We start from the raw sequence: 24,489 nt of genomic DNA, 5'->3' as shown, positions 1-24,489 counted from the left end.
GCTGTGCCCAGCACTCAGCAAGAGAGCATATGCTGCCCCTGAAAGACCTGGCCTCTCGTTTGTCCCACTGCCCTAGGGTGCTGTGAGTCCCATTCTTGAACATTTCAAGGGCGATTGTGGCTCAGCAGATGAGGCAGGTGCAGCGAAGCTTGGCTGGGCTTTGTAGCCACTGGCGGCACTTGTGGCTAATATGAAGAGTGTTAGTGCAGCACTGGTAGCCTTACTGGTTCTATGTGGAGGCTCAGATGTTTGCTATGTCAGCAGTATGCTTGACAAGATCACTGTGTAATCCTGGAAATCCTGCTGGATCCCCAAAAGCTGCTGCCAGATATTCTGGGCTGCCTCCCAGCTCACCTGCTGTATGTTCCAGAGCAGCTGTTCACATTCTCTTTGGACTTTGACCCAGGGGCGTAGCCAGATGGTCAAATTTGGGTGGGCCTGAGCCCAAGCTGTGTGGGCATAGAATTCACATCCCCCCCAATCCCCTTCCAAGCTGTGTGGGCATAGAATTCACATCCCCCCCCCCCCAATCCCCTTCCAAGCTGTGTGGGCATAGAATCCACATCCCCCCAATCCCCTTCTGGTTTGCTCCTCTCTCTACCCTTCCCTGCCCACAGACCCCAAATATTAAATACTTGAGCAGGCAGGGATCCCCAAACCTTGCTTCCTGAAGATTTCCTCCTCCTCCTCGAGTAGCCAGCACTCTTCCAAACGGCAGCCGGCAGCACTTGCCTCAAACTGATGCTGCTACCGGCTTGTCGTGCATGCTCAGTGCTTATGCATTTGTGACAACTGAGCCTGTGCAGAAGGGCCGGTCTCCAGGCAAGTGCCGCTGGCTGACATTTGGAAGAGCACTGGTGCCCAAGAAGAGAAAATCTTTAGCTGGCAAGGCTTGGGGATCCCCACCAGCCACAGCAAGAGTCACAGTTTTAGGTGGGCTTGAGTCCAAAGTGGGTGGGCCCTACGCCACTGCTTCGACCCCTGCCCACAGGCCAGCTGCAGCACCTATGCCTGTGGTGGTAGGGTCCTCTATGGGTCGGTTGTGGCTCCTCATCAGCCTCCTCTGCCTCTATTGGGCCATCTGCAAATGCTGCAGGGGAAGGTTTGCACCACTAATTGCTCCTGTTCTTCATTGCCTGCAGATGGCTCCTGACTGATGTCCTCTACACACTCTTCTTCTACCACAGTGTCCTCCTGTGAGCCTTCAGCTGCCACTGATTCAGCCACCTTCTGATATGGCTGCTAGTTTTTTTTTGTTATATTTGTACCCCGCGCTTTCCCACTCATGGCAGGCTCAATGCGGCTTACATGGGGCAATGGAGGGTTAAGTGACTTACCCAGAGTCACAAGGAGCTGCCTGTGCCTGAAGTGGGAATCAATCTCAGTTCCTCAGTTCCCCAGGACCAAAGTCCACCACCCTAACCACTAGGCCACTCCTCCTACCCCGTGTCCTCGCCTGCATAGGGAAAGTAGGGGAAATGTGTGTTTTGTACTAGCTAACCTGGAAGTCTGCTGCAGCCTTCCTGAATATACCATGTGCACTTCTTGATCACATGAGAAATGGCATTGTCAGGTAACGCAAAAATGTATGTCTCTACATCCATCACTGCAGGAGCTAAGGGGAATAGTGCTCTGTGAATTTCAGAAACCAGGTTGCCACACAGCCATTAAGCCAGATGGGTACAAAAGGAGGGATTGTGGAAGGGTGTAGAAGGCACAGAGAATGGAACACAGAGGTGTAGAAAGCAGAAATTGAGATAGGTTAGTGATGGGCCTAGGTGGAGGAGGAGAAAGAAGGCACCTAAACATAATAATTAAAGGGTCCTTCCACCCAGCAAGCTGAGTGGGCTCAGATCTGCCCACTAACCATTACTCCCTGTGAAATTGTTGGGACATGGTCCCTGATAACAGCCTTTCAGCATATACTCTGGTGTGCCTTATTACCCCCTCTTCCACCTACCTTAGAACCTGTACTATACATGGGAGTTCTATCAAAGAGGGCCCCCACACACACACACACACATACTCTCCCTGCTATTGGAAGAGAGGGTGACACAGAGAGAACAGCTAGCACAACTTGGTTTTCCCAAACTTACCTGACTCCCCAACCTGTGCTGAGGTGTCCTGGATTCCCAGGCCATGGATGACCTCCTGGGGAAGGATCCTGTGCACCATGCATTCTGTTGGAATGAGGTTCACAGTTGGCCCCAGCCTTATGCCTCACAAACCTCTTCAGCTGCCTCCATTTTCTTTTGATGTCCTCTATAGATCTATGTATGTGGTAGACCGCGTTAAGCTTTTTCATATGGTGAGCCATTCTTTTTCCTTGGTATATGCACATATAGTTTGCTCCTTGGGGCAAAGAGATTGACATGGCTTGCTATGATCTCATTAACAAGGAGCTGAATCTCTCCATCACTGAAATTGCACTTCCTACTTGAGGCCTTCTTTTTGGGTGTCATCTCAAAAATGGGATATGTAGGGTTGAAAATCCCAAGATGCATGTTTTTATGGGGCACTGGAGACATTTTAGCTGTGACCACTTAGACGTTTGGGAGATGGACTTTTTTTTTAATGACCTACACATGGAAATGTTTTGGGAAGAATGACATCTAAATCCTGTGATTCAGATGCCATTTTCAAACCTCATTATTGCCTGAACATTCTTAAGGGAGAGGTAGCTTCTCATCTGCTTGGAATCTTCCACACCTGGGAAACTAACTCATTTGTTCTCCATTCTGTCTCTACAGCATCAGGCAGTTGAACCCTGGAAACCATGAGCCAGCTGGAGTCCCTTTTTGCCATTTTTTCCCAGGTAAGCATAGATCTCTGATCCTACCCTTCTCATTCTGCTAGACAGATGACCTGAGACCTGGTCTGCCTTATGTCTCTGCTAACAAAGGACTCCTTGCTTTTTGCAGGACCTGGTTGCTGGACAAGATACAGCACAGGCACTGGTCTGCACGAACACAAGGGACAGCAGTGGACTGTGATACACACTGCTTTAATACTATTTGCCTATTTATTGTTGAAAAACTGATGCAGGTGGACTGTGGGGATATGTGTAGATGTGAATGTCATGGAGACACCCATTTATGGCTGCCTGCCTGACCAGTGGAGTGGGGGGGGGGGGGGGGGGGTGATGCCCTGGGAATGGGTGTGTGTAACATATTATACACAGGCCTGAGGTTCATGAGGTCCACATCTGGTAGCTTCTCTCCAGCCTCATGCTTCATGTCTCTATTTAACTGACTGCTGTTGTTTACTACCAGTTTTCCATATCTATGTTTGTGTGGTAGACCCCATTCAACTTGGCCCATTTCCCCACCCATTCCCAGGGTTGAGGGGGACCATTTTATTTATGTATTGTCCCATAGTTGTATCTAGTTTGTTTCCCTTCACTCCCTTCCAATATCTACTTTTGCTGTAAATATGTCAATATGTAAATATGAAGCAGCTGTTGTGCATCTTCCAAAGCCTTCGGCCTTGTTGGTTGTGGGCAAGATAGCATGCAGAACAACAAGTAATGTATAGTCTAGCCACTGTCTATGAATACCTGCTGGTTGTTACCAGCCAGGTGGCTAGTGTGAGTCAACACACCTTTACTTTGAGGAGCTCTATATAGTCTGCCAAAAGGGTGTGGGGGCTGCAGAGTTTAGGGGGGGTTGTGGGGCTGGTTCCTGCTGCAAGTAGTCAGAAACAGGCATGAAAATGCTTACAGTAGGGGAATTGTGGCTAATATAAGTACATGTGGCCCCCTACCTTGGGTCAGCAGTGTAAATGTCTACCTAGGATCTTTGTCAAGGAGCCCCTGTGATAATAACTTGGGTCCAGTATGGAGCTGGACTTGGAGATTAGCATGCTAGTGTAACCCCCCAATATAATGTGGATTACTTAGTGCCATCATGAGATAACTCGCCAGAGTTTCTGAGGGGAGGTTCTGAGTTGTGGGTGGTAAAGGATTCAGCCCAAAGGGGGTGGGTTCCTGGGTACGTTACAGAGGTCCCTGGTTGTTGAGTGACAGTGTGGGAGGTGTTAACATTAATAAATGTTAGTGATGGGGAGTGTATGAGATCTTTGATTGCCTGTACCCCGCTGGGACCCTTGGAGGAGAAGGGGAGTCCTGGTTGCATTCAAGAAACTAAGGCTGACCAAAGGTTAGTTTCTGCTAATTCCAGCATTACCATGAGAAGGAGGAGTGCTCTAGGTGGGAAATAGGGGATCCTAGCCTGGAAGCCTGTTCAGAAACAAAGGTGGTAGCCTTGAGAGGTACTCCTTTGAAGGAGAGGAGGTGGATAGACAGGGGGGGTCTGCTCCAAATGGAAGATCTGCTTGCTGCACAAGTGCTGCAGGCACAGTCTTAAATTGTTTCACCCAGAAGGGATGGGTACGGACAGAAGGAGCTGTAAATATGTATATATTGTAGTATTATAAATTGCCTTTGAGAAGATACACCATGAGGGGCATTTTCGATATGACGTCTAAGTCCAACTGTCAAGTCCAAAATTCAAGTCGAGAATATAGCCATTTTCAAAACAGAAAAACATTTATATTTTGTTTTTGAAATTGGCTATTTGCTAGATATTTGTGCTCTGTGCGTTTATCTTTTTTGTCCATTTTGAAAAATAAAAAAACACATCTAAGAGAAAAACGTACAAAATCGAGCCATTGGGATGTAGGAGAAGCCAGCGTTCTTTATAGACTGGCCACTCAGATATCCCAGGGGGCACTGAAGTGGACTTCAAATAAATGCTCCCAGGTACATGTCTCACTGTTGCTCCCTTATCTTGTCTGCTGAGCCCCCCAAAAGTCCACCCAGAACCCACTACCCCTAACTGCACACCAGTAGCCCTTGTGGGTGAAGGGAGTACCTATATGTGGGTTCAGTGGGTTTCTGGTGAGTTTTGGAGGGCTCACAGTCTCCATCACAAGTGTAACAGGTAGAGGGAGGTATGGCCAGGGTCTATCTGTCTGCAGTGCACTACACCCACCACTAGACTACTCCAGGGACCTGCATGCTGCTCTAATGGACCTGAGTATAACATCTGAGGCTGGTATAGAGGATGGTAAGTAATGTTTTTAATCACTTTTGGGGGGTGGGAGGGGGTTAGTGACCACTGGGAAAGTAAGGGGAAGTCATCCCTGGTTCCCTCCAGTGGTCATCTGGTCATTTAAGGCACTTAAAACAGGTCTAGATCGAAACGTCCAACTTATAACCCTGGATGTTTTTGTTTTGTTCCATTATGACAGAAAAATGTCCAAGTGTTAGGAATGCCCAAATCCCACCCTTAACATACCCTGACACGCCCCCTTGTGATTTGAATGCACTTCTGATGGACTTCATAGACATGTCTAAAAATTGATTTCAAAAATACCAATTTGTACGTTTTTGTGAGAAAAATACCCAATTGCAGATTTATGCCACTTTTTGGATGTTTTTCTCTTTTGAAAATGAGCTCCCATATCCTTAAATTGCTTTGGATTATAATTTACATCTAACATTACATGGATTATAAATTAACTGTTTGCTTCAAGGAAGAATTGAACTGCCTGTTGCAGAAGTTCAGTAAAGTTTGGATATTTTTGCATAATTCTCTGGACTGGAGTCTTTTCTTTGAGTGAGAATGGAATTTATTTACTCCCAGACTGGAAAAGAAAGAAAGATCAAAGAGTAAAAGAGAAATAAAGCCCAAACTCATAACCCTACAGCCTTCTGGATTTTTATCCGGACATGGCCTGCGCCCAGATTAGTAAATCAGAATGATTAAGAACTTGATAGTGTGAAGGAGAAGTGTTGTTAATTTATCTTTGTGACCCTGGTTTCTGAGTGCCCCAGACCCCCAATGAGCTAGCTGGTGCCTGGAACTGTGTGAGTGGTGAGATCAGGGTTACACTAAGTTTGCACCAATGTTAATGTCATGGACCATGCAGTCCCATCAACCCCAGCTTTCCCTCAGACCAGATATCTGTTGGCAGCATTGGTTTAGAATAATGGACAGATTGTGAACCAACAGGGAACAGATGGCTACAGAGTGCAGTGGTGATGTAGGTGTTCACTCTGCCCCACTTTCCCACGTTCTGCTTTGTATTTTAATATGTAGTAACTGTAGCTACATCAAACATAAAAATGGCAAGTGACCGACTCACCTGCAAATGCGCAGTAGAGACTTCTCAAGACGTGATGACGTCAGAGGGCGGAACAGAGAGGGAAACGGAGTTGGCCGCTGCCGCCTGAAAACGAACATCGCGTGCACCAACCTCCACCCCCCCATCCCCCCTCCGTATCGGGCCCCCTGCACTGACCTGATAGCGCCTCTCACCTCCGTGTAGAAGCGCTGCAGGCAGCAGAGCGATCTGCTGCTGCCTGCAGCGCTTTCACACGGAGGTGAGAGATACTGTCAGGTCAGTGCAGGGGGCCTGGCACAGAGGGGGGAGGGAGCGGCAGGGAGGAGGATAGCTGGAAATCTCGCCCATTTTAACGGGCTTAACGGCTAGTTAGGGTATAATCTCCTGTGTTCATTTCACCTTCAGAACATTCCCTAATCCCGGGAGGGAGGTTGGCTGAACTCATGGCTGTAGGGCATCTGGAAGTCAGGCCCTTCCCGAGATGAGTCTAGAAGCTAGATATTGCCTTTCCAGGTCCTGGGGGCAGGCCGACCCTTCAGTTGGTGAGGAGATGGCCCAGGAATTTGTCAGAGAGACATGTGCATGCACTGGCCACATTCCCTGTATATGTCTCTCGGATATTTGTCTTGGTCATCTCCTTGCGAACTAAGGGACTGGCCTGGCTGCGGGATCTGGCAGGGCAGTATCTGACCTCAAGACTCAGCTGGGGAATGGCCCTTATCCCAGATGCCCTATAGCCATGATCTGGGAGAAGGGAGGGGAAAGAGGACTGTAGTCCTGCATGTTCCCGCCCCCCCTCCTTGGGGAACTAGGTAGCAGCTTGCATAGAACTGTGTCAGGTGCTGTGGCTGTAGCAGGCCCTAAAATACTTGCCATTAACTAATTTTCACCTACTGGATGCACACCATGATGGTTTGGGTGTGGCCTGGGATCCTGGGGTGGGAGCAGATTTAAGTCCCATAGGGTCTTCTGCTGCAGTGCATATTAGATATTTCTCCATTAGCACAACACTCTGGTCGAGCACTTGACATTCAGGGGGAGCTGCCCTGGCTTACCTAGTAGTGTTGGCACCACAGCACCTGTCAGCCTTGCATATCAGGAAATCAACACATTTTTTTACTGAATGGAGACACAGAACTTTGTATGCCAAAAAATGTCAACATTGTATTTGTAACAACCAAGCACTAAAAACTATATACACACTGGTTATTGTTCTTTGCCCTTATTGAGGTTGGTGCTGCTCCTGATGGAGCATTCTGATCTCTGCCACAATCTGGCCCAGTATTTCTTGTTTGGTCGCAAGCTTCTGCAACAAGTCTTTATGCATGGCTGAGACTTGCTATGGAGCTGGAGCTAGAGTTGGGTGTCTGGGTGGTGGGCCCACCTACATGGCTTGCATAGTGGTGCAGTTGGCTATCGGAAGGGAGGAACAAGGACAACTGGGTGAAGTGGTTGTTACCTGAGGGACATGTCTGAGGTATGACACCAAAATGATGACATAGCAGGAAACCCCAGAGGCAATGATATCAGAGGCATTTGTTCCCTGAAAGGCATTGGGAACACAGAATGCCTTCTGGGCCTGCTGAAGCTCCCAGTGATGTGTGTGTGTGTGTGTGCGTCCCCATGCCTATGTGTCAACAGCTGGGTAGGAGATGGCAGGGGACCTTGTCATGGCCGCCATCCTTCTGGCCACCTCTGTAGGGACCCTCAGGAGAAAATCAGCTTCCAGACATGAAGATGAGAAACCTAGGTTTGGAGGCATCTATCTGTGTGGTACTGATACTAACTCACTGATGGCGGTGGCTGCACATTACCCCATGACTCATACCCATACTTTGAGGGTACATAGGGTGAAGTGAAGTGTACACATAGATTGGGGTTAGGGCCTCTCTATAATGTGGAGATTTCAGGGGCCCCCAGCTTGCCTTGAGGAATGTCCCACAGGGCAGCATACTGATTTATGGAGCAGAAAATAGTATATCTAATGAGTACTGTTAAGGGCATGAGAGACCATCCATTTGAGGGGCAACTGATGTTGTGATGGCCCTTTGTAATCACTGCACTGTCCTCCTTGAACACTCTTTTGTCAGATGTGTGTTTGGCGTGGGCAGTGTGTTTTTTCTAGCAAAAAAGGTGCCGGTACTCCACCCTTCAAGAGTGGAGTGATTACTGAGGAACCCACCCCATAATAGCCAGGCCCCCTGCAACCAGTCACAGAATCTATGACGAGACAGAATTGGTGTGTAGACCCTGAGGTCTATCATTAAAACTTGGGTTCCATGGGTCAATTTTAGCAGACAATGGAAAAGGTTCTGGTACTCAGTACCCCCTCAAAAAAAGCCCTGGGCATAGGGGTTAGGACTTTGTGCCCTGGATGCAGGGGATTTGTGTTTATCCCAACTGTGGGTGTTTGGGGTTACCCTTTTTGTTTCTCCTGCAAAGAGGGGAGGGGGGTAAGGAGTCTAGATATGTCAGCCCATCATTTTAGCATTGCATGGTTAGTGGAGATGGATCCCATAATTAGTTGTCATTGGATATTCTGTACATTCTGATTTCAGATATTTTTTAATTATTTCTTATGAAAAAGCAAAAACACGTATTGCAACAACAAAGGGACCTCAGTGCATGTGACCCTGCCTATGTATGGTGCTTTCACATGAGTGGTGCTGTGATCCTGGGGACAATGCTTCACACTCACGTTTTTAGGTTACTTCTTATTCATCTCCATGCCCTCTTGAAGACATAGTATGGGGGCAGGTACTGGTGAACTCTTTGCCGGGGAATGTAGTAACATCAGTTAGAGTATCTGGATTATAAACAGGTTTCGACAAGTTTCTGGAGGAAATGTTCCTAGTCTGTTATTGAGTAAGACATGAGGAAGTCACTGTTTGCCCTGGGATTAATAGCATGGAATGTTGCTACTACTTGGGTTTCTAAATAGAAAAAAGGGGAAGGAATAGCAAGTGGCAGTACACGCACTAATTTAACAACTAATATAAATTTCCAAAAAGCACAAAAACTTCGAGGAAGCATCAGATAAAATTATGACGGGCTATGGCATTTCTTACAGCCCCAACTATTTGAGATCCAAGCTTCTTTTCAATCCATCAATCATGTGCCTTCAAGTAAACGGTGTTCGATTCAATTTTTATTCATTTTAACTTTATCCATTACTTTGTTCGAGACTTAATCAAAATATCAAAAGTGCTGGAACCATAATAAGACATATGGTTTGCCATGATGTTGCTTGTTAATGAGCTTTAAAAATGATGTTTTATGGCTCCTTTTTGATTCCTTGAAGCAGGTCTGTTTAGACCGAAATGTCTTTTTTCAATGTATGGGGCATCAGGAGCTTCTGAATATTTTTATAGTGCTGTTACCACTGTTTGTGGTTTTAAGATAAGTAGACACACTCTTTTTATTATATTTCTTTATTATGGTTCAGCAGTTTTGGTATTTTGAATACAGTATTGAACAAAGTAATGAATAAAGTAAAAATGCATAAAAATTTAACCAAGCACCGTTTACTTGGAGGCACATGATTGATGGATTGAAAAGGAGCTTGGATCTGAAATAGCTGGGGCTATAAGATATCCCATAGCCCATGATAGTTTAGGATACCGGGCTAGATGGACCATTGGTCTGACCCAGAATGGCTATTTTATGTTCTTATAATTTGTTTCATAAGCACATAAGCACCGCCATACTGGGAAAAGACCAAGGGTCCATCAAGCCCAGCATCCTGTCTCTGACAGTAGCCAATCCAGGCTTCAAAAACCTGGCAACCCCCCCCCCCCCCCCCCAAAAAAAAAAAATGATGTTCAATGGATTTTTCCTTCAGGAATCTGTCCAAACCCCCTTAAACTCCGTAAGGCCAGCCGCTGCCACCACATTCTCCGGCAACGAGTTCCAGAGTCCAACTACACGCTGAGTAAAGAAAAACTGAGGCACAGGAGAACCAGGAGCTCTGTCTCTCTTGCAGAGAAATTGGTCTCCCTGCTCAGTGACATAGCTGGGCAGTCTGAGGAACAATTTTCCATGTGCAGAGGTATATATGCATGTCTTACACATAAAAGGAATATCCTGCAGTTGCCACAGATGTTTTCTCAGCATGGAGACCAGTACCGCTGTTGCACGTTTTGGGTGCTATATTTTCGATTGGCAGAAACGTTTATCTCCGAATGTCTAGGACATTCTCAGTATGTCCTCTTTCAAATTTTTTTTTGTTTGTATATATTTTCAAATATCAGAAAACATAGTTTTTTTCTTCCATTATTGAGTTTAGTTTTTAAACGTTTTCCAATAAACATTTGTTTCACTATTTGGATGTCATATTGAAAACGCCCCTCCAGGTCAATTAAATATTGATCATCCCTATTCAATTAGATAATGTGGTTTGGCATTTTTACTCCAAGACTATTTGTGTAAAGAAGAATTTGTGCACTGATACAAAAATGGCATCACTTAAGGGACCTTTTACTAAGATGCATTAGGCACTAATGCACATCTAACACAGCTTAAAAATGGCATACTGTGGGACGCACTCAGGCAGCCTGCTTTAAGTACTATTATAATGTGCACTAATCCACGTGCTTAAAATTTTGTTTAATTTTGGGGGAAGGGGCATGTCAGGCGGTGTTCCTGCACCAATCAATTAGTGCAGCTACATTACCTCATGCTAATAGTGCAGGATTATCATGTGAGCCCTTACTACTTACAAAATGGGTAGCGGAAAGTGCTGACACGGTAATTTTTATTAATTACAACATTAGCACATGGCTGTTAATACAAAAAAATTGGAAAACCAGCCATTTAAATGCAGCAGCAGCAAAAATGACCTTAGCGCGTGGGAAACACCCAGGCAAGGGCACACTAAGGCCACTTTTTCCAACACCTTAGTAAAGAGTTCCAGAGTTACTAGTAAAAGTGCTGTTGTTTATTTCTATAGCACTAGACCAAGATCTACATACTGCAGTACAGATACACATAATAGATAGATGCTCATCTTGGGACCCTATAATCTAATCCAGAGGTTTTTAACCCAGTCCTCAGGGCACACCCAGCCAGTCGGGGTTTTCAGGATATCCCCATGCTGAAAACCCCAACTGGCTGGGTATGCCCTGAGGACTGGGTTGAAAGCCTCTGATCTAACCAGTTATAGATGGTATATTCCGTATTATAAATTGGTCAAAAAATCATCAGTTTGAAATATGTTGCATATGCCTCTTCAGAGCTCTTTTTTCACCTAAATTTCATTTTTTTCTCCAATTTTTTAAAGCACAGAACTGTTACACTTCGCAGACAACCAGTTGGTGGTTTGGGCCTAAGTATTAAGGTATTGATATTGGATTGTTACATTTATTTTTACCAGCCATTAAAACATGCCATATTTTTGTATATTGTAGTAGCTTCAACTGAATTTTCATTCTGATTTAAATGTTTTACAGGGTGGGGCAGAACATAAAGTGCCTGTTGTCATATCAAAAATATTCAAGGATCAAGCAGGTAAAACAGAATTCAAATATTTTATATCTACAATAGTTAATATTCATTCAAAATGCTTTAAGTTTTGTTACTATCTTAAGGGAATTTGAATAAAAGGCAACTGATTTCAGGGTCTAGCATTTGCATTTGTGTCTTAAAGTGACATGAAAATGTTTTTTTAATACTTTTTATTCCATTCAAATTCAAATCAATTCTCATATACCGCTAATATCCCCCTTTCCAGGGTTCAGTGTGGTTTACATTCTAGGTGAGACACAAACAAATAGTGTTAGTGTGAGGTATGTGAAACATTAGAGACCATTGGATTAATGCATGAGACTAAAATCCATATTTTAACTCCAAGTACAGAGAATAGATAGCTGGAAATCTTCTGATTTCGAATTGTCTTTTGGAACTGTTATGCTAGCATCAGTTGTTGTTTCTGTCCGTTAGACTGTAACAGACATAGGGAAGTGGTCTTAGTCAGCACTTCAGAGGTCTAGCCCTGTAGGATTTGAAAAACTAAACAAGCAACTTTGAACTTGAGTCTTTCTGTTATGGGAAGCCAATGCAGTTTGTTTAGATGAGTTGAAACACTAGTGTATCTATTCAATCTGTATATTTTATTTATTTGTTGCATTCGTATCCCACATTATCCCACCTCTTTGCAGGCTCAATGTGGCCTAGCAGCTGTGTTCTGTATGATTTGCAATTTTTGTTTTCTGATATTGACACTTAATACCAAGAATTAGAACATTGCAGTAATCCAAGTGAAGTAGAACTAACATTTGGACTAGAAGTGTGAAGACATTTTGGTCGAAGAATGATCTGACTAGACGTAGCTGTCTCATTTTGAATAGTGTTTTCTTCCATAGCTTGTTAATATGGGAAGAGAAGGTGAGTGAAGAATCAAGCAAGACCACTAATACTCTGGTTTCAGATTTGAATGTAAAGGTTTGACCATTGGTCAAAGATATTGATGATGAAACCTCAACTCCCTGATTTCGGAACCACAGTACCTTGTTTTTTTGTACATTCAATTTCAGTTTATCGGTCAGGGCCCAGATGCTAACAGCAGTCATATCATTTGCTACAGACTGAATTGGATCTATATTTGATGCTGTCACTGGAAAGAGAAGCAGGATGTAATCCTCATAGGATAATAGTAGTTCATTAAGTCCCAGGTGTATTGAGGCAAGGGATGGCGTAAAGAGATTGAATAGGATAGGTGAGAGGGAGATCCCTGCGGGACCCCACAGTTAGGAGACCAGAAGTTGGAAAGTTGGTTGTTTTGCTTGACAGAATAGCTTTCATTTGAAAGGAATTCACTGAAAGATTTGAACACAGTCCCTGTTATTCCTATCTGATCTAGGCATTCAAGTAGCAAAATGTGTGGTCAACTGCATTGAATGCTGCTGATATATCGAGTTGGAGAAGAATTACTTGGTCACCTTTACATAGGTGTTGTTTAGAGCATTTCATAAAATTTACTGTAATATATAACTCAATGGGTACTCATTGGAGGAGTGGCCTAGTGGTTAGGGTGGTGGACATTGGTCCAGAGGAACTGAGTTCGATCCCTAGCACAGGCAGCTCCTTGTGACTCTGGGCAAGTCACTTAACCCTCCATTGCCTGCTGCATTAAGCCTGCCATGAGTGGGAAAGCATGGGATACAAATGTAACAAAAATTAAAAAAAAAAATTTCCAGTCATTTTTATTGATATGTTTAAAGCAATTATGTTTACTCTCTTTAAATCACTGTACACTGTTTAGAATTTTCTCCCAATCTTTCCATTTGTATTAGTACTTTTGTAATAGCTAATTTCTCAATCATGGCAATCTCATGATTTTTTTTTGTTTGTTTGTTTGTTTTTTAACTCTAACAGGGCATCAAAAGAATAGATTTCCGTAATAATCTTCACTTTTGCTACAGGAATCATATTATTGTATAGTTGATATGGGGGTGCTCTAATTTTGTTTCTTCCTTGTCCTAGCAAAGTACAACTAGATTTCCTAAAGTGCATTACCACATTAGCACATGTGAATGCTATTATAACAAGCTTTAGTGCCATTGCATAAAATGGACCAATCACAGTAGAGAGACCCAATCTAATTCTAAATTGAAGCCCTTTGGAAATATAGTATTCAGTTTGGAAATCCACCATTGCCTAGCCTGATATTTTATCATGAACCTATCATTTGAAGCCCACATTTGAATACTCACTTATAAAAGGTTTGACAGGACTAGCCAACGGTCTAAGGTTGGTGACACAGTGTAACACTATTTGTGACTCTGATTTTATAGTTTATGTCGTACAACACACTTGTGGTTTGTTATATGTTGGTCATTCAATTTGCTCTGTAAAACGCCAATTGAATGAGCATAAGTCACAAATTAACAATGTTTTGGCAGTCCCTTTAGTTGCTCATTGGCTGGACAAGAGACATGAAACGGTGGACTTCAAATGGTGGGTTCCTGATAAAATCTCAGTAGAGTTCGAGGGTGGAAACAAAAACAGTTTGCTGAATTATAAGGAACAATGAGCTTGAATTTAAATATTAGATTGAGGTTCTCTACTGTGATTGGTCCATAATATCAGCTGATCCATTTAAATGTTGGCATTGTTATGCAGTGCTATATTGTAAGACCATTATGAAGACAAACGTGAGCGAGGCATTACATGATGTAAGTATTTACAAAGGATTTCACATTTTGGGGCCCTTTTACTAAGCCACGTGGAGGGGCATAATCGAACGAAAACGTCTATCTCCATGGGCGTTTATCTCCAAGAACGGGTCCGTGAAGGGGCGGACTGAACCGTATTTTCGCAAAAATAGACGTCCATGTTTTATTCGACAATTTGTGAGCTGGGCGTTTTTGTTTTTCAGCGATAATGGAAAATGAAAGCGCCCAGCTCAAAAACGAATAAATCCAAGGCATTTGTTCATGGGAGGGGCCAGGATTCGTAGTGCACTGGTCCCCCTCACATGCCAGGACACCAACCGGGCACCCTAGGGGGCACTTTTACAAAAACAAAAAAAAAGGTAAAAGAGCTCCCAGGTGCATAGCACCCTTCCCTTGTGTGTTGAGCCCCCCAAAATCCCCCTCAAAACCCACTGCCCACAAGTCTACACCATTATTATAGCCCTAAGGGGTGAAGGGGGGCACCTACATGTGGGTACAGTGGGTTTGGGGGGGGGGGGAGGTTGGACGACTAATAAGCATTAAGCAGCACAATTGTAACAGGTAGGGGGGATGGGCCTGGGTCCACCTGCCTGAAGTCCACTGCACCCCCTAACAACTGCTCCAGGGACCTGCATACTGCTGCCAGGGAGGTGGGTATGACATTTGATGGTGAAAATAAAAAGTTGTGAAAGATCATTTTTTTGTGGTGGGAGGGGGTTAGTGACCACTGGGGGAGTCAGGGGAGGTCATCCCCGATTCCCTCCGATGGTCATCTGGTCATTTAGAGCACTTTTTTGGGACCTGTTCGTGTGAAAAAAGGGTCCAACAAAAGTGTCCTAAATGTTTGCTAAAAACGCCTTTATTTTTTTCGATTATCGCCCTAACACGTACATCTCTCCTCGGTCGATAACCACGCCCCAGTTCCACCTTCGCCACACCTCTGACATGCCCCCATCAACTTTGTCCGCATCCGCGACGGAGTGCAGTTGAAAACTTCCAAAATCGGCTTTCGATTATACCGATTTATTCGTTTTTGTGAGATAAACGTCTATCTCCCGATTTGGGTCGAAATCTAGGCGTTTTTCTCTTTCGATTATAAGGTGGATAGGCATGTACGTGTGTCCTATGTGTGGCAATTTGGAGTTACTGCCCAGCTACCATGTGAGTCTGACAGTAATTTCATTTTTTATGCATATCCACTATGCGCACCGAAAAATAATTTATATTTTCCAGCGCATGATGGAAACCGGGCAGTAACCGTCATTCTACGTGTGTAGATGATAACCGTACGGTTACCGCATGAGACCTTACTGCTAAGTCAATGGGTGGCGGTAAGGTCTCAGACCCAAAATGGACGTGCGCCAGTTTTTATTTTGCCGCACGTCCATTTTCAGCAAAAAATTTTAAAAAGGCCTTTTTTACAGGTGCGCTGAAAAATACGTGCCCAAAACACACGCCTACACTAGTGCAGCCTATTTTTCAGCGCACCTTAGTAAAAGAACCCCTTTGTATGTATTATAAGGATAATGTTTTAGTAAATAACATTGAAGAATTGTGATTGTGTTCTTTATAGGACCGTCCCTGCTGCAGTTCAGAAACATGGCCCATGTCGGTCTTTCTGTTAATGTTTAATAAAGATTGAAGAAGGATGACAAGTGTTGGGATTCCTTTGTTCAATGGATGATTGCCCCTGCATTAAAATTGCTTTCTCTAGCATACAATTTGAATTTATTGCATAAAATGGGACTTATCTTAAACAGTTTATGGGGACCATTTTTGAAACAGAAAAACATCCAAAACATGGCACAAAGTGACAGATGGATGCTTTTTCTGCAGAAACTTTCAAATTGCTATTTTTGAAACACTTTTTTAAGACATTTTTCTATGTAGTTCAACTGCAGTGCATCCAAATCACAAAGGGGTATTTCAGGGGCATGTTGGAGGTGGGCTTTGGACATTTCTGGCATAATGGAATAAAGGAAAAACGTTCAAGGTTAAAACTTAGAAGTTTTGGGCTACAGCTGTTTTAATAATGACTACTAATATGACTAGTCTATGTATTCACCATTCAAAAAACAAAATGTTTTTTTAAGAACTCAGCAGGGTTGTTTCATGGAACAATATATTTTTAGTCCATTGAAATAATATTCCCAAATCACTGGTTCTTCCTTTATTTTATATAAATACTTTCACTCAGTTTTCAAACATTTCTGCTTGTACAACAGCTCTAGCACTTTGGCATTTAACTAAAGTTTGAAAATTATTTTACCAATGTCGGTTCCCGAGGGTTCTTCTGGTCCAACATGAATCATGATTCGCCTAAATTGCTATTTCAAGGATCCACCCCCTACTATAAAAATAATTTATGAGCTGATGCTCTTATACATCCAAAATACTCATGCTTCTTCAAGACTTCATAAAATATAGCTTATCTACCTATAATCTTCATATGTCATCCAAACTGACTGTCTTCGCTTTTAGTGGTCAAAATTGTGGCGGAGTGTTTTGTGTATTAATTTATAGAACAGCTGATAGATGAGACTGCCAATCAGGATCATGAATTTAAATTAACATCTTCCATTCAAGATCTGCAATAAGACCCCCTATATATGGCTAGATTTGCACATAAGTATTGCTATACTGGGACAGACCGAAGGTCCAGCAAGCCCAGCATTTTGTTTCCAACAGTGGTCAATCCAGGTTACAAGTACCTGGCAAGATTGAAGTACAGTACAAAATATTTTATGCTGCTTATCCTAGAAATAAACAGTGGATTTTTCCCGAGTCCATTTTAATAATGGCTTATGCACATCTCTTAGGGAAGCTATCCAAACCTTTTTAAAAACTCGCTAAGCTAACTGCTTTCACTACATTCTCTGGCAAAGAATTCCAGAGTTTAATTACACACAGAGTGAATAAATATTTTCTCTGATTCATTTTAAATTTAGTACTTTGTAGCTTCATCCCATGCCCCCTAGTCCTAGTATTTTTGGAAAGAGTAATCAAGGGATTCACGTCTACTCGTTCCACTCTACTAAATATGCTAAAAACAAGATTTAACTTACATAGACATCACATGAAAAACGCCATTGTCAGCCAGGATGCCACGCCTGTGGGGCAACACTTTACAAAAACAGATCACTGTACTAGTGATTTCATAGTAAGAATCCTGAAAGGTAACTTTAAAACAATACAGGAAAGTAAGACCTTTGAAGTCAGAATGATTAAATATTTTGACACCCACCAGACAGGACTTAACAGAGATCTGGGCTTTCTAGCCCATTATAAGCCATAACATTGTAAATTGTACTGCTTTGTTTGTCACTCTCCTGTCTCCATGTATATCCCTCTGTCTCACCCATCCACCTCCATCCCCACCCTGTTAGATTGTCACTGAAATGCTTTGATGTCTCACTTATATACTGTCATCTACCAAGATTTGCTTATTTCCGATCTGACGAAGAAGGGCAACCTTCGAAAGCTAATCAAGAAATGTACTGTTATATCCAATAAAAAAAGGTATCATTTTCTTTTTCATGTTTTATTTCTATTGATTACCTTTAAAAGTGGACTAACACAGCTACCACACCTCTCTACTAAAGATAAATTATATATTACTAACAATAGTTCTGCAAGTTCATTTTTAAAATCTATAAATACTCTGGGATGTATACCATCTGGTCCAGGTAATTTGCTACTCTTCAACTTGTCAAAATGTGCTATTACATCTTCCAGGTTTACAGAGATTTCATTCAGTTTCTCTAACTGGTGAGCTTTGAATATCATTTCTAGCACCGGTATCTCTTCCAAATTTTTCTTGGTGAGAACTGAAGCAAAGAATTCATTTAATCTCTCTACCAGTGTGTGTTTTCTAGCAAAAAAGGTGCCGGTACTCAAATGCCAGGCCACCCTTCAGGGGTGGGGTGATCACTGAGGGACCCATCCCACAATAGCCAGGCCCCCTGCAACTAGTCACAGAATCTATGACAAGGCAGAATTGGTGTGTAGAGCCTCAGCTCTTTCATTAAAACTTAGGAACCAGGGGTCAATTTTAGCAGACAATGGAAAAGGTGCCGGTACTCAGTACCCCCAAGTACCCCCTCAAAAAAGCCCTGCTCTCCACCATGACTTTGTCTTCCCTGAGTGCCCCTTTTACCCCTCTGTCATCTGGCGGTCCAACCGATTCTTTTGCCGGCTTCTTGCTTTTAATATACAAAAAAAACCCATTTCTATATGTTTTTGCCTCCAACCCAATCTTTTTTTTAAAGTCTCTCTTTGTCTTCTTTATCAGTGCTTTGCATTTGACTTGTCATTCCTCATGCTGTTTCCTATTATTTTCAGTCAAATCATTCTTCCATTTTCTGAAGGTTTTACTTTTAGCTCTAATAGCTTCCTTCACTTCACTTTTAACCATGGGTATTTGTTTATATAAGTTTGTGTCTGTGTCTCCTACTTGTTTTGGTTTTCACTGCTGTGAAATTTGGAATAATAGTATAAAAGAAAGAAAGAAAGAAAGAAAGAAAGAAAGAAAGAAAGAAAGAAAGAAAGAAAGAAAGAAAGAAAGAAAGAAAGAAAGAAAGAAAGAAAGAAAGAAAGACTACTTACTGGATTTAGGGCCATCACTGTGGAACCTTTAAATTATACTTTCAGGCTTATTTTCAAAAGAGAAGGACGCCCATCTTTTGACACAAATCGCAAGATGGGCATCCTTCTCACAGGGTCGCAGCTCTCTATCAAGCCCCTCCCCCCACCCATACCTGCACCCACACATGGTGTACCTTTGAAATGTAAGTCTTCAGCCCTGCAATGCCAGTTGCAGCCATACTCAAAGGCTGCCTGCGTCCTGCACTGAACCATTCTCTATGACTTGTCCCACCTTTCTGAAAACAGGAGGTTGCCTCAGAAAGGGCTGGCTGGGTCAGAGGGAAAAGCCAGGTGCAGGCTGCTGGCAACCTTTGAGTACTGCTGTCGCTAATACAGTTCAAACTTCTTCTACTAACCTATAAATGTATTCACTCTGCTGCTCCCCAGTATCTCTCCACACTCGTCCTTCCCTACACCCCTTCCCGTGCACTCCGCTCCATGGATAAATCCTTCTTATCTGTTCCCTTCTCCACTACTGCCAACTCCAGACTTCGCGCCTTCTATCTCGCTGCACCCTACGCCTGGAATAAACTTCCTGAGCCCCTACGTCTTGCCCCATCCTTGGCCACCTTTAAATCTAGACTGAAAACCCACCTCTTTAACATTGCTTTTGACTCGTAACCACTTGTAACCACTCGCCTCCACCTACCCTCCTCTCTTCCTTCCCGTTCACATTAATTGATTTGATTTGTTTACTTTATTTATTTTTTGTCTATTAGATTGTAAGCTCTTTGAGCAGGGACTGTCTTTCTTCTATGTTTGTACAGCGCTGCGTATGCCTTGTAGCGCTATAGAAATGCTAAATAGTAGTAGGGCTGAAGAGTTGTGTTTCAAAAGGTACTGCAGGTGCGGGGTGGTGGGGAGGACCTGATAGAGAGCCGCTGTGAGGTCCTGGAGGGGAGAGAGAGAGATGCAAGACCATGTACAGCAGAAGGAGGCATGGGAGGAAGTCAGAAGGTGGGCAGCACATGATTAACTGTGATTAAAATTTTTAATCACAATTCATAATTAATGTGTTAATCATGATTAATGTGCAACCCTAATAAATAGGCAAAGCTCTCATGTCAATCATGCTCAACTTGCCAATTGAGTAGTCCTATGGAGGTCCAACCAGCAACTCTGGTGCCCATGCCTGTCATCGAGACCCCTTTTAAAAGAGTACCCATGGATTTAATAGAGCCACTGGAACAAACCTCACAAGGCAATAAGAAAATTGTGATGATACTGGATTATGCTACCCTCTATCCAAAAGCCATAGCATTATGCAATATGAAAACCACCACTGTAGCAAATGCCCTGATGGAGGTCTATTTATGCCTGTAAGCCACTGAAATGGCATACCTTCAGGTACAGTAGGTAATTTTCTGTCCCTAGATGGCTCACAGTCTGAGTTTGTACCTGAGGCACTGAAGGGTTAAATAACTTGCCTAATATCATAATGAGCTACAGTGAAATTTGAACTGGGATCCCATAATTCTCCCAGAGCAGACTTTCTATATTGTTTCCCACTCTTTGAGGAGATAGGTAGTTGGTAATGACAGCTGTCTGTATCAACAAGTAGTTCCTCCTGAAACTTCCTTCTACATGCCATGCAAAGACTTACAGTGCTGCCAGATTCTCACCTGTACTTATGGCAATGTCACATATGACTTTAAATTCAATACCCCTTTTTTGTTCCAATACTCCATTTAACAGCTTCATCTAGGTTCAACCTCCTCCCATTCTCCATCAATTGTGACTGTCATCCCCATGCCCACTTACCTACTCCTCCTCCCCCCCAGCACACACCCAAACCTTTTCAACCAAGCTCACCAATTATGAGATGGACCAGGGTGGGCAAAAATTCACCACAAAAAGTTATCCACACCACACCTTCCTTCCTGAATGCCTACAATCCACTATAAAATTCCCATATCAACATTTCCACTCCTATGCCCTCCCTCTCTGTCCTCTCCTAGCCAATCCCATTCCCTATCCTCATTCACTGTTACACAACCTTCCCTACCTATTCCCCTCTCCTTCTTTCCTTCTCTAGAAGTGGGATCAGCCATGTTGTATACCCTCAGACAATGCATATGCATTAGAGATATCCTGAAAACCCTACTGACTCGCGATTCTCTGGGACCACTTTCAGATTCATTGCTTTAGGAAACATACTTAGTACATTCATTGCTTAAAATAATGATCTGTGTTTAATATATCATTGCTTCAAATTTCTATGTTAACATGTGTCTTTTATGTAACCTCACAGCTGACCAAACAGGAATGCTCTTTATAGGGGATGCAGTGATACAGGTCAGTGAATTTATCAAAACGTTCTCATTTGAAAAATAAGGCTTTATTTTATTATTATATTTGAAGTTATAATTTCTTGGATCTTAGTTTGCTAAATATAATAAATTATTTTTAGGTGAATGGCATCAATGTGGAAAATGCAACTCATGAAGAAGTGGTAAGTTGTGCAGATTGGACAGATTTTATATATTTATAATCATGAGTCACACTAATATTGTATGAAAGAAATCAGGTCCTTGAGAAAAAATTATTTCTTTCAAACTGTGCTATCTTTACTTTGCAAGCAAAAGAAGAATCTGAAATTTTCCACAAAAAAGCAGCAAGCAAAAACAAAAAGGGGTGGAAGTCACCAATGCCACAGGTTCAAAGACCACAAGTTACCAGGGAGTGTTGTTAAAATATGTCATCATCTTTATTCACCAGTAATGGATATAGACAAAACCCAACACAGGCCGTGTTTCGGCATGCAGGCCCTTCATCAGGGGTCCTGTATGGATATTGATTTGTGAATTGACATCGGGATGAGGTGTATCAGAAGCATCTGAAATATCTGTGGATTAAGATTTTTTTTCACCCAAAATAGTGAAGGTGCTTAAGTTTAGCACTCAATATCTGTACAGGACCCCTGATGAAGGCCTGTGTGCCAAAACATGGCCCGCGTCGGGTTTTCCCTGTATTCATGGGTTTTGCTATATCCATTACTGGTTAATAAAGATGTTGACATATTTTAACAACACTCCCTGGAAAATTATGGTGTTTGAACTAGTGGCATTGTTGACTTTTTGTTTTTGCTTTCTATTTTTACTTTGGCCAACAGAACAATGTTCCAATAATATTGCTAGGCTTAAGTTTGCAAGATCAAACAAGTTCATTCATTGGATAATTTTGTACGTTTTTCTTTACATTGTGCGACATTGCAAAAGTCATTTCAATTATACTTGATTCAACCTTTCCTATGACAGTTTCTCTTAGAAGAAGCATTTGGAAGAGAACAAGTTTATCTGCAGGGTTTACTGATTTACTAATTTCTATGAGTGCAGCATTTTAAAGTCATTGCTTGAATAACTTTCAGAGGCCAAAAACCTCCTTCCTCAGGTCAGGGCTGTATGAGCAAAAAGATTACAATACTAGAACATATAAGTGAATCAGAAAAGCATTCCAGTGATAGCCTCAAGAGGAAAAGGTAGGGGAGGGGCGCCAAAGGAAAGACAGATGAGTGAACAGAAGGTGATCTATAATGTGATTGGAAACCTGGATTTTTGTTAATTCCTTTCCTGCTATTTTTAAAATATCTGGTAGTGGAATTTCCCTTTCAGACTCTAAGACTGTGGAATTAAGTCTTTTACTCTTATGCTACTCATTCTATGCTTCATTGCCTATGGGATTTTAAATGTTTGAATTAGGTGTATGCAAGATGTGAGGAAGGTACAATAGATGCAACGGTCACTAGGGCAACTTGATTACTGTGTTAGCTTCAAAGTGTCTGTTTGAAGCAGTCCCCTTAGAATCAAAACTATATACAGAGTAAGGGACGAGAAGCTCTGAGAGAAAAGGACATTTTTCTGTGTAAGTGAACATTTCATGTACTCTGTGCTTTGGTGATTTAAAGTTTGGGTTTAACAGAGGTAAGGTAGGTCTTATTGATAAAGACAGATTTTTAGAAAATGCAAACTTTATTAACTAGTCTCCATACCCTTTCCCCCATAGTTTTTTAAAACATGAACCACAGCATACAGTATTAACAGATAGCCTCTAGAAGGCCCAGTAGGGCCTAGTTCAGTCTTTATTCCCGCCCGTCCCTAGCACATCTCTTCATTTATAGTCTTAACTTATAGTCAATTACTCTAATTAGGATAGCAAAAGGGGAGTTTTCTAGAGTTTTAATTATATTTAATTACTTTCTGAGTTGCAGACACTAAATAAATCACGTGCCAATGTACCATATAATCTTAAGATTTTTTATATTAATCTAATATCCCTAATACCTTAAGAAGTTTAAACAATACAATAATACTAAGATGCATACAGCAGTCCAGCAGCAAAAGGGATGCTATCTATTCTTTTGCACTGAGTGTCACATGTATGATTATCTCCCAGTTGGTGAGAAGTTATATGTGAATGCTCGATGCAAAGAGCTCCTAGCTCTCGGAGAATGTCTGTTCTCTCGAGGCTAGAGTAGCAGACCTGGAAAAGCTGAGGGAGATAGAGACATATATAGAGGAGGCCTACAGGGATGTTGTAGAGAAGTTTCACTTCCAGTCTGGAAGCCCCTGTGCTGCCTTAGAGGACACAGGTGTTCCAGAAAGAGAGCAACACCCTGGTTCAATAATCCAGTAGCCAGGACTTGCCCACTAGGGGGTGCAATATCCTCTCACACTGATGTGTCTGTAGAAGCTTCAGCCCAGAATGTTAGGACAGTTGTTATAGTTCATGATTTAATCAATAGGTATGTAGATATCTGGGTGGCTGGTAGGTGTGTGGATTGCCTGGTCACTTGCCTAACTGGTACAAAGGTGGCGGACCTCAGCCATCACCTAGATAAGATTTTAGTTAGTGGTGGGGAGGAGCTGGCTGTCTCGGTACATGTGGGTATCAAGACATAGCAAAATGTGGAAGGGAGGTTCTGGAATCCAAATTTAAGCTCCTAGGTAAACAGCTGAAATCCAGATCTTCCAGGGTAGCGTTTTTGGAATTACTCCCCATTCCACGTGCAGGACCCAAGAGGCAGGCAGAGATCCGTAGTCTTAATGTGTGGTTGAGACAATGGTGCAAGGATAAGGGATTTAGATTTCTTAGGAACTTGACAACATTTTGGAGAAGAAGGAACCTGTTCTAAATGATGTTCTCCTTCTTAACTGGTATGGAACCTGGTTGCTGATGCTAACATTTAAAACGGAGAGCAGATTTAAAACTGCAATGGGGAGGGGGAGGTAACAGTCCCCCAGGAGCAAATGGTCCAGTGTGGAGCATTCTCGAAGGATACTACTGAAACAGGACCTTTAGGGAATCCAAAAAGAGAGGTTTCAATAATGTTGAAAGAAAGCCAGGAGTGTTTAATGGGAGAACAAATTAAAGGATGCAAATTATCCCTATCAACTTCAAAGCAGCTTGTAGATGCTGGGAAAAAACACAATTGGAAATGCCTATATACAAATGTTAGAAGCCTAAAAAATAACATTGGAGAGTTGGAGTATATAGCACTAAAAGAAGAAATAGATATAATAGGCATCTCAGAGACGTGGTAGAAGGAGGA

At 42.6% G+C, this 24,489-nt stretch overlaps 1 protein-coding gene across 1 annotated transcript in view; it reads left to right on the top strand.

Moving 5' to 3' along the window:
- SNTG2 (syntrophin gamma 2) overlaps nt 1-24,489 on the top strand; it is a 335,642-nt gene that overhangs the window by 10,557 nt on the left and 300,596 nt on the right. Inside the window, exons 3-6 of the mRNA XM_030195159.1 lie at nt 11,405-11,461; nt 11,574-11,631; nt 21,193-21,236; nt 21,352-21,393. Of these exons, the coding sequence (XP_030051019.1) occupies nt 11,405-11,461; nt 11,574-11,631; nt 21,193-21,236; nt 21,352-21,393 (201 nt within the window). The remainder of the gene's footprint in view (nt 1-11,404; nt 11,462-11,573; nt 11,632-21,192; nt 21,237-21,351; nt 21,394-24,489) is intronic.

This window comes from Microcaecilia unicolor, chromosome 3, assembly GCF_901765095.1.
Source record: "Microcaecilia unicolor chromosome 3, aMicUni1.1, whole genome shotgun sequence".
Classification (NCBI taxonomy): domain Eukaryota; kingdom Metazoa; phylum Chordata; class Amphibia; order Gymnophiona; family Siphonopidae; genus Microcaecilia; species Microcaecilia unicolor.
The sequence above is the reverse complement of the archived record's forward strand: the minus strand, read 5'-3'. Positions and strand labels throughout refer to the sequence as shown.